We start from the raw sequence: 11,545 nt of genomic DNA, 5'->3' as shown, positions 1-11,545 counted from the left end.
ACTTGCCAAATATTGGATATCAGGTTAGTTTTCAAATCATGATTCTATCCTCATTTCCAATGACAAATTAATATTATAATAAATGTTAATAAATTTTATTACCTTATTTTGAAAAAAGATATGACATTTTTATTTGAAATTCACTAAAACAAGAATATTTATTAGAAATTTAAGAACACTTACCATCTTCTTGAACAATCTTCCAAGGATTTGTAAAAGGCAAGATCGGTCTATGGAGGATTTGAAGTGATTGAGATAAGAGAAACACAAGGAGAATTTTGACCCGGAATTGCCAGCACACAAAATTCCTTAATAAATTCAGTACAAAATGGGGTTGGGTGTCTGTACGTAGTGTAAGAGCTTCTTGTTTTGTCCATGTCTTCTGTTAACAATCTGCTGTTGATCATTTGCCTCACATTCATATTCTCGCCATGCATCTCTGCTGCGAGTGATTCCAAGGGTTTTTCTACAAATCTTATTCATATTCATTCGCCATCCTCCCCATACAAGAATGTCAAAGCAGAGAGCCTGGCCGAGGACACTGCTCTCAAGAGCACGCTCTCGCGGCACGCTTATATGAGGGCCAGGCAACAAAAAGCCCTGCAGCCGGCGGACTTTGTGCCCCCTCCTCTTATTCCTCAGGAGATCATGTTCCTAGCAAATTTATCCATTGGTAATCCACCTACGAATGTGTATGTCATCCTTGACACCGGCAGTGACTTGTTCTGGATTCAATGTGAGCCTTGCGATGTTTGTTATAAGCAAAAGGATCCCATCTATGATCGGACCAAATCCGATTCTTACACTGAAATGGCATGCGATGCTTCTCTTTGCTTAAGTCTCGGAAGTGACGCCCAATGCAGTGATCCAGCTCAAAGGTTTTGTGTGTACAAATATTCTTATGAAGATGGCACCAGGACGTCGGGTCTCCTCTCCTACGATGACGTCGCCTTCACTTCACATTATTCAAATGAAGATAAAACAGCCCAAGTAGGCTTTGGATGCGGATTACAAAATTTGAATACCCTGACAGGATTCCGTGACGGCGGGGTACTAGGCCTTGGTCCTGGACAGGTATCTTTGGTTTCCCAGCTCCCGGCAATTGGTAAAGTTTCAAAATCATTCGCCTACTGTTTTGGCAACTTTAGTAATCCAAATGCGGGGGGCTTTCTCGTATTTGGGGATGATACGTATTTGAAAGGTGACATAACGCCCATGGTGATAGATGAGTTTTACTACATCAATCTCCTCGGCATTGGCCTTGGCATCGGAGAGCCGAGGCTTGACATAAATTCTTCTTCGTTTGAAAGAAAACCCGACGGAAGCGGAGGCGTTGTCATCGACTCCGGCACCACGCTGAGTGCTTTTGTGCCAGAGGTGTACGAAGTGGTTAGAAATGCAGTGGTAGACAAGCTACAAAAGGGATACAACATTAGGCCACTGAGGAGCTATCCCGACTGTTTTAGAGGAAAAATAGGAAGAGACCTGAAGTTCTTCCCAATCATGGAGCTTTACCTTGAGAGCACGGGCATTCTGAATGATAAATGGTCCATATTTCGGCAACGCTACCGTAACGCATTCTGCTTAGGATTCACCAGTGGAGATGGGTTAAACATTATTGGCAATCTCGCTCAACAGTCCTATAAATTTGGGTTTAACCTTGAGCAGAGCACACTTAGCATTGAGTCCATGCCCAACTGTAGGCCTAGTTCGGCATTTTCCAATTAGAGAAGGTCTATAAGCAGCTCCGTCAAAAAAAGTTATATCCCAGAGAGAGGTTTCAGAAGTCAGTTTATTTGCATTTAGTTTTATTCCAGTTAAAGACACAATTCTTCAACATGACACAAATCTGAATAAGGAGAGAATAAGTCTAATGGAAGTGATGCCTGTTCATTTAATTTCTCTTATTTATTCATTAGTGCATTTTTATTTATAAAGCAAATTAAAATTGTAAAAGTTATACTTAGTACATATGATCTATTATTGAAATATTATTACTTTTTGAATTAATTAGTTAAAAAGATTAAATAATCTCTTGTATTTCTTATTTATCCCCTCTCTTGTTTTTATTTGAAAAATAACCCTTTTTTTTTTTACATAAATGTCATTCACTATTTCAAATATTTATAACATGTTTTAAAAGTTTATTTTTACAAGAAAACAATGAATATTTTTTTTTATCAAAATGAGGTAAAAAAAAAAATGAAAGATTAGATTTCCAAAATTAGGTTTACAATGAACCTTTTAATCAAATAATGTTTACTTTATCCCCTATAAATTTTCAAGTAAATTTAAACTTTACCCATATATTAATGTTAAGATATATACGGTTTTCAAACATGATTCTGTCTTATCTCCAATTTGAAATTAATATGATACAAGAAATTATTTTATTGGAATAAATTCTCCTATTATATTTTGAAAAATAAAACAATTTTATTTGAAATTTGGGAAATACCAAAATAAGAATATTTATTGCACGTTTCTAATTTTTCTAATATTTGAAATTTTTTTATCATTCATATGTTAAAAAATATTAGAAACATTTTTTAAAATCAATATCAAACACATTTTTAGTAGTTAGAAATGTACATTAACGGTTTGGTTTGGTAATAAAAATCATATTTTCATTCCCTAAATATAATGGACTTATTAATCTTTTTTTTTATAATTATTATTACAATCTTTGGTTATATTGAAAATTATAAGCCAATTAATATAGATTTATACAATAAATCCTCCAGCATTATCAAAGACATTGAATTTATTTATAATTAAAGGAAAACAAAGATAAGTTGTTCACTTCTTTCTATATTTACTACTAAGAAATAAAAATAAAATAATATCAAGTCTTGCCTGATCAATCTTTTCAAATATATATACATATTTGGTTTAATCTATTAATGGTATAAATTAGAAGATGAAAATATGTATATTAGTACAAGGTAGGAAACAAGATAGGGATTGGAATATCTACTTCTAAAAAATAAAAATATAAATGGGAAAAAAAAAATAGGAAAGGAAAAATAAAAGTGATGAAAAATATAATTTAAAATGGTTTATTATACTTTACCCCCAACTTATATTGTGTTTTGCATATTGTCTCACCCCTCAACTTATACTGTGTTTTGCATATTATCCTATATAATTAAATGTAATGTATATTTTTTTTACTTACGTTACTTTATGTATATATATATACATGAAATACACATGTGCTTTTTGCATGACCGAGGGAAAAGTGTCATTTTTTTAAATGAGGGCAAAATGGTTATTATTATATTAAAACCACAAATTCCAACATTCTTCTCCCTTGTTGACCGTACTCCCTATTGCTGGTGTTGGATCCCGAATCCAAAAGCAAAGAATCCAAAGGAAACTAATGCAAGCCTAACATTGATGAGAAAATATGGAATTCAATAGTATTTTTTTCCTCTTGCAATTTTTTTAATGGGTAGAAACATGTTGGGAAAAAGGGTTAGGTTTCGTTTTGATATTTTAGAAAATTTGGGAAATTTTGAGGAATATAAAACTTGGCCAAATAGAGAGTTAGGATTTTTATGTTACGCTTTCATTTTAGGGTTAGGGTTGTGATTTGATGTTTTTAGGGAAATTTTGGGGGAAATTTAGGAAAACTCTCGGTAAAAAGGAACAACTGAGAATGAGAAATTATATGGGGTTTCAACAGTAACTTTGTAGAATTAGGATTCTAGGGTTTCGAAAGGGAAGAAAGAACTGGGATGAGGCAGACTACGATTACGGCATTCGTGTGGATTAATTTATTAATGGTATAAATTAGAAGATGAAAATATCATATTAGTACAAGGTAGGAAACAAGATAGGAATTAGAATACCTACTTCAAAAAAAATTTAAAATGTGAGAAAGAAAATAGGAAAGGAAAAACAAAACTGATGAAAAATATTGATTTAAAATTAATAAATTATTGTTATGTGCCATTTTAGACTCATCTTATTTATTTCAACTTGTATATATATAAAGATGAAATAATTTTAAATTAATTTTATACATATCGATTCACCATTCTCTTCCTGCAGGATTCGCAAAGGAGAAAGCTTTGCTGAGGACACTGATCTCAAGAGCACTCTCTCACGGCACGCTTATATATGGGGCAGGCAGCAAAAAAAGCAGCCACATGATTTCGTGGCCCCTCATATTTCTGATAGGAATCATAGGATCACGTTTCTTGCAAATTTATCCATTGGTGACCCAGCTTTGAATGTGCACGTGCACATGGACACCGGGAGTGAGTTGCTGTGGGTCCAATGTGCCCCCGGCTATATTTGTTATGATCAACCTGATCAAACCAAATCTGGTAGTTTTACTGAAACAATCATATGTAATATTTTTTGAGAAAACATTTAGTTGCCTATTCTTTCAAAAGCATTTTTAGAAAAAATATTTTCCTCCTTAGTTTGATTCTCTTTCTGATCTCCATTTTAGAAAACCTCATTTTAAATGGGTATGATATTTGATAGAATATCAAACACCTCACCATTCACATTATGTTCTCATTGTTGATTATATTTTCCTCATTTGCAATGACAAATTAATATTATAATAAATGTTAATAAATTTTATTACCTTATTTTGGCAAAAGATATGACATTTTTATTTAAAATTCACTAAATCAAGAATATTTATTAGAAATTTAAGAACACTTACCATCTTCTTGAACGATTTCCAAGGATTTGAAGTGATTGAGATAAGAGAAACACAAGGAGAATTTTGACCCGGAATTGCCAGCACACAAAATTCCTTGATGAATTCAATACAAAATGGGGTTGGGTGTCCGTACGTAGTGTAAGAGCTTCTTGTTTTGTCCATGGCTTCCGTCAATCTGCTATTGATCATTTGCTTCACATTCATATTCTCGCCATGCATCTCTGCTGCGAGTGATTCTAAGGGTTTTTCTACAAATCTTATTCATATTCATTCGCCATCCTCCCCATACAAGAATGTCAAAGCAGAGAGCCTGGCCAAGGACACGGCTCTCGAGAGCACGCTCTCGCGGCACGCTTATTTAAGGGCCAGGCAACAAAAAGCCCTGCAGCCGGCGGACTTTGTGCCCCCTCCTCTTATTCGTGATAAATCCGCGTTCCTAGCAAATTTATCCATTGGTAATCCACCTACGAATGTGTATGTCGTCCTTGACACCGGCAGTGACTTGTTCTGGATTCAATGTGAGCCTTGCGATGTTTGTTATAAGCAAAAGGATCCCATCTATAATCGGACCAAATCCGATTCTTATACTGAAATGTTATGCAATGAGCCTCCTTGCTTAAGTCTCGGACGTGAGGGCCAATGCAGTGATTCAGGGTCTTGTCTATACCAAACTTCTTATGCAGATGGCAGCAGGACGTCGGGTCTACTCTCCTACGAGAAAGTCGCCTTCACTTCACATTATTCAGATGAAGATAAAACAGCCCAAGTAGGCTTTGGATGCGGATTACAAAATTTGAATTTCGTCACGTCGAGCCGTGACGGCGGGGTACTAGGCCTTGGTCCTGGACTGGTATCTTTGGTTTCCCAGCTCTCGGCAATTGGTAAAGTTTCAAAATCATTCGCCTACTGTTTTGGCAACCTTAGTAATCCAAATGCGGGGGGCTTTCTCGTATTTGGGGATGCTACGTATTTGAACGGTGACATGACGCCCATGGTGATAGCTGAGTTTTACTACGTCAATCTCCTCGGAATTGGTCTTGGCGTCGAAGAGCCGAGGCTTGACATAAATTCTTCTTCGTTTGAAAGAAAACCCGACGGAAGCGGAGGCGTTATCATCGACTCTGGCTCCACGCTGAGTATTTTTCCGCCAGAGGTGTACGAAGTGGTTAGAAATGCAGTGGTAGACAAGCTAAAAAAGGGATACAACATTAGTCCACTGACGAGCAGTCCCGACTGTTTTGAAGGAAAAATAGGAAGAGACCTGCCGCTCTTCCCAACCTTGGTACTTTACCTTGAGAGCACGGGCATTCTGAATGATAGATGGTCCATATTTTTGCAACGCTACGATGAATTATTCTGCTTAGGATTCACCAGTGGAGAGGGGTTAAGCATTATTGGCACTCTCGCTCAACAGTCCTATAAATTTGGGTATAACCTTGAGCTGAGCACACTTAGCATTGAGTCCAATCCCGACTGTGGGCTCTAGTTCGGCATTTTCCAATTAGAGAAGGTCTATAAGCAGCTCCGTCGAAAAAAGTTATATCCCACAGAGAGAGGTTTCAGAACTCGCTTTATTCCAGTTAAGACACAATTCTTCAACATGACACAAATCTGAATAAGGAGAGAATAAGTCTAATGGAAGTGATGCCTGTTCATTTATTCATTAGTGCATTTTTATTTATGAAGCAAATTAAAGTTGGCAAAGTTATAGTGCATACATACGATCTATTATTGAAATATTATTACTTTTTGAATTAATTGGTTAAGAAGGATGAAATAATCCCTCCTATTTCTAAATTTATTCTCCCATATATTTTTATTTGAAAAATAACTTATTTTTTATATAAATATCCTTCACTATTTCAATTATTTACAATATGTTTTAAAAGAAATTATTATTTTTTTAAAAAACACGAAGACATTTTTATTAAAATAGTATTAAAAAAGTGAAGAGTTAGATTTCCAAAATCAAATAATCCTTTTTTCCTCGTAAATTTCCTGATTTAAACTTAACCCATATAATAATATTAAGATATTATAGTTTTCAAACATGATTTTATTTGTATCTCCCATTTGAAATTAATATGATATAAGAAATTAATTTATTGGAATAAATTCTTCTATTGTATTTTGAAAAAGAAAATAATCTTGTTTGAAATTCAAAAAATACCAAAATAAGAATATTTAGAAACATTCTGTAAATTTTTATCATTTAAATGTTAAAAATTTTATAAACATCTTCTAAAATCACGATCAAACACAATTTTAGTAGTTAGAAATGTACATACGGTTTGGTAATAAAAATAATATTGCATTCCCTAAATATTATGGACTTATCAATCTTTTCTTTTTATAATTATTATTACAATCTTTGGTTATCTTAAAAATTATAAGATATATATATATACCGGTGGGTTCCCTTAACCAAGCCACTGCCTATGAGTCGCCGACTGATTCTTCAACAACGCCGGCTGATTCTTCAACAAGCACGTGGTCAGAGCCCTCGTCTCCTCCCACTGCTTGGGAACTTATGGTTTCATGTTCTATTTCACTCCTCGATGGGGGTTCTTTTCACCCTTCCCTCACGATACTACTTCGCTATCAGTCACCCAGAAGTATTTAGCCTTGCAAGGTGGTCCTTGCTGATTCACACGGGATTCCACGTGCCCCATGCTACTCGGGTCATAGTGTAAGCTAGTGATGCTTTCGGCTACTGGACACTCGCCATCTAGGGTGCAGCATTTCGCCGCTTCGCCTAGCAACACGATGCTTGTATTGCTCTCCCATAACCCCATTTTCACAGTTTAGGCTGTTCTCATTTCGCTCCCGCTACTACGGGAATCGCTTTGGCTTTCTTTTCCTCTGGCTACTAAGATGTTTCAGTTCGCTAGGTTGTCTCTTGCCTGCCCATGGATTCAGCAGCAGTTCGAAAGGTTGACCTATTCGGGAATCTCCGGATCTATGCTTATTTTCAACTCTCCGAAGCATTTCGTTGCTTACTACGCTCTTTCTCGTCTCTGGGTGCCTAGGTATCCACAGTAAGCCTTTCCTCGTTGAACCTCGCCCTTAACTTTAATTTAAGGCTATGCCATCCTAAGGTGCTGCTAAATGGAAGGATCTTATCAACGTCCATGAATGATAAATCATAGATCAAACTGCCGAATCGGAAAAATTGGGTGCTATCATATAACTTTGTATCGGCTAAGTTCACGAGTTGGAGATAAGCGAACTCGAACCGCTGACTTCCACCACAGGGTAAACCACCGCCTATCAGGCCCCTCGACTGATTCTACCATAGAGGCCAACGATAGACAATAACTCCCCCCCCAAACACAGCTTACAACTTTCATCGTACTGTGTTCTCCAAAGAGCAACTCTTCTCAAAATCTCAAAAGGTGCTGAGTTGGAATCCCATTCTAACTAAGGATTCTTGTGGTTCTGGAAGACCCAACTACAGGAGAACCAGGAACGGAGAGTTTTCCCCCCTTTTTCGCCCAACTCTTTGGTCTTAAGAATGCTGGTTTTAAGAATGAGTGATTGCCCTTCTCCGACCCTTACTGCCCAACCTGAGAGCGGACAGCTAATGCGTTCCACTTATTGAATTAATCTATTAATGGTATAAATTAGAAAATATGCATATTAGTACAAGGTAGGAAATAAGATGGGGATTGGAATATCTACTTAGGAAAAAAAAAATGAGAGGGAAAAAGAAAATAGGAAAGGAAAAACAAAAGTGGTGAAAAATATCAATTTAAAATTAATGAATTATTGTTATATTGTATCTCATATTCATCTTATTTATTTTAACTTGTATATATATATAAAGATGAAATAATTTTAATTAGTATAAATTTTAATTAATTTTAACTATATATATTAAACTTTTTTATATTTTTATAATAAAATAAAATATGAAAAAATGATAGTAGTGGATGATTGTGCATTGATGCCATATTTACTTTGATTTTGGATGTGGTATTATATGGTAGGTAATTCCATTCTCTCTATCACATCTTAGCATTTTATCAATGCTAGTTTGTTTTGCCAATGGCTTTTGTTAAAAATCTGCAGCTCTTGATTTGCTTTATTTTCATATCCTCCCCATGCATCTCTGCTGCCAGTACCAGTAATTCCAAAGGTTTTTCTACAAATTAGTTCACCATTCTCTCCATACAGAAGTCGCAAAGGATCAGAGAGCATTGCGGACGACAGTGCTCTCAAAAGCTCGCTCTCACCCTCATATTCCTGATGGTATTACGTTCCTAGCAAATTTATCCATTGGCGATCCACCTATGAATGTGTATGTTCTAATGGACACTGGCAGTGACTTTTTTTGGATACAATGTGCGCCCTACGATGTGTGCTCTGAGCATAAGGATCCCATTCATTTTCTTATAATAAATAAATAAAAATAATAAAACCAACATAATAAATTTCATATTTTGCTACCATAATTTTAGGAACAAATATTTTTTTTATAGAAAAATAAAGTTTATTAATTCTTTTTAGTAAAGTTTATTGAACTTGCCTAGCCCTAGCACTTGTATTAGTACAAGAATTCAATTTTAGTAATGAATTAGAAAGTTTTATAAAATATCAAAGGTAGGAATGACAATGGGATAAGTTTTTTCGGGTATCCGTCTCGTCCTACCCCTAATGTGATGAGTTTGAAATTTAAATAAATGGATTATATGCCGGTTTGATTTTTTTTTTTTAACTTAGGATGAGTTCAAGGTGAGTTCAGATATTGCCTTATTCTATATGAGTCTCGTCCACCTTGATTATTTTTATTTTCCTATTTTTAATATATAATAATAATAAAATACTTTTTAATAAAATAAGTTATAAAAATTATAAAATTTTAATTATTTATAAAATTATATTTATTTTAATATAATTTAAAATTTTTCAAAAAAAAATACAAATAAATGGGTAGAGTGGGATTTGCATACCCACCCTAGCCCACCTCATTTAATTTTTTTTATTAGAATGAGAATAAGAATTATTTTGAATAAATAGGACGGGTTGGGATAGTAACGACTGATTGATTTAGAACCGACCATATTCACCAGAAGTGTTTTCAAATGATTGATGATGTTTTTATTATTATTATTATTATGGTATGAATGTTAATGGAAAATTGAGAAGAGAGGGTGGAAATAATTACCGTCTCAGAACATGTGATGTACTCAGTCCTTGCTTTATGGACTCTTATCTCCATTTCCATGCATTCTATGTCTGGATCAGGATAATGGACTGCAAATATGGAAATAAATCTCTGCAAGTTGTTAAGCAGTTTAGTAGCATACTTCAACCCAGGCTGACTTCTCAGTGTATCTCAAGATCATATTTAACCTCCTGTTGTTGCATCTGATTCTGGTAAGCCAAATGACCAAAGAAAAAGAATTATCTTCTCAGTCTTGCTTAGAATTTGATGTGGGTTTGTGTACCATAGCACATTGGATATTGAAACAAAAACCAAGGCCATGTTTGCTTATAGTAGACTTAGAGGTTATTGAAGGGCAAGCAAGAAACTCCCTAAATCGTCCATAAAGGTATGTTATCATATCCTTCTCTGAAGCTCTAAATCATCTCTATAGATAATTAGCTATTATTTTTAGTCAATTTCTTCTTTGTTCAAATCGATTCAGTTCAACAAAATGATTAGTGTCATGACGCTCTTTCTGTAGATGTTTTTTGGATATGGTTAGGTTTTATTGGCCCTGCATTTTATTTACTTTGCTGAGGCCACAGACTCATACTTAACCATGGATTGCAAGGTCAATTGTGAATTGCCTTTTTGTTGCATGTAAGAGGAAATGGGGTAGTAGGGTTCTGTTCAGTTTAGTTTTCACTAGGTAGCCCAATCTATTTTACCAAATAAGGGTGACGCTCTACTTTAACATTTTCTAATTATGTTTGTAAACTCTTATCGTTTAAGTTATAGAATTCTTTGACTTCAATAAATGCAAAATTGCATAGTGTGAAAAGTATTGCTAGGCATTTTGGACAAAAATGAAGATGGATATACAAGTTGAATTGAAAAAACATAAGGATGAAGATTGAATACAAAAGACCAAAAATGAATATGAAATTTGAAGAATTGTGTATTTTTCGTTTCTTCTAAATTTATTAAATATAATTCATTTTTAAAGATTGATGATTGAATAGTTGGGATATACTTAAACTATAGTAATGCAATTCTTACCTTTTTTTCTCATAATCGGCTGAAATGTTGAACAAAAGAATTACATTTTCTATATTTTATTTTCTTTTATATTTCAATATTTTAAATTTATTGTTATTTTTATAAATGAAAGAAAAGGCCAAATTCAGATATGATTTTTTTTTTCCTATTTTTAAAAGCAAAAATTTAACATATCTACAAATTCCACTATTACAAACTTCATAAATTTTAAAAAATAAAAAAGTATAATTATTTAATTTGTTTAAAGTAACAAAAGAAATATCCCTTAATAATTTTTTTATAAAAAAAATCTAAGAAAATATAATAATTTGAAAAATTAAATTAAATATTAATAAAATGCATGGCCCACCGGCACAATTGGCCCGTAGGCTCATGGGTCATGTTGGACTTTCATATGACTTATAAAATATGCATTTATCATTTTGGATTTCATATTAATTGACAAAAGGATTACATTTGACTTTTTTTTTTTTCTTCAAATTTTTCATAATATAAAAGAACAAAACATGAATTGAAACCAGACATTTGTTCTCTTTCCTTGCCATTTTCCTGATCCAAACACAGCATAAAGGTTTAAACGCATTTAAGCCACCATGGCTTAATTCATACCTGCTCATCATTTTCTGTCTTTGATATCCATGAACTACTTTTCT

The 11,545-nt window shown here is 34.0% G+C and overlaps 2 protein-coding genes across 2 annotated transcripts; both read left to right on the top strand.

Annotated features, from left to right (window-relative positions):
- The first annotated feature begins 375 nt into the window (after window positions 1–375).
- On the top strand, window positions 376–1,728 carry LOC104880092 (aspartic proteinase CDR1-like). Its single transcript, XM_010655420.1, has one exon. The coding sequence runs from the start codon at window positions 376–378 to the stop codon at window positions 1,726–1,728; it is 1,353 nt and encodes a 450-aa protein (XP_010653722.1).
- Window positions 1,729–4,844: 3,116 nt separating this feature from the next.
- LOC104880093 (aspartic proteinase CDR1) lies at window positions 4,845–6,258 on the top strand. The gene has a single exon (XM_010655421.2). The coding sequence runs from the start codon at window positions 4,845–4,847 to the stop codon at window positions 6,168–6,170; it is 1,326 nt and encodes a 441-aa protein (XP_010653723.1). The 3' UTR covers window positions 6,171–6,258.
- The last annotated feature ends 5,287 nt before the right edge of the window (window positions 6,259–11,545 follow it).

Source organism: Vitis vinifera, chromosome 8 (assembly GCF_030704535.1).
Source record: "Vitis vinifera cultivar Pinot Noir 40024 chromosome 8, ASM3070453v1".
Taxonomy (NCBI): Eukaryota; Viridiplantae; Streptophyta; class Magnoliopsida; order Vitales; family Vitaceae; genus Vitis; species Vitis vinifera.
Note: the sequence above shows the minus strand (reverse complement) of the source record. Positions and strands in the feature narration are given on the sequence as shown.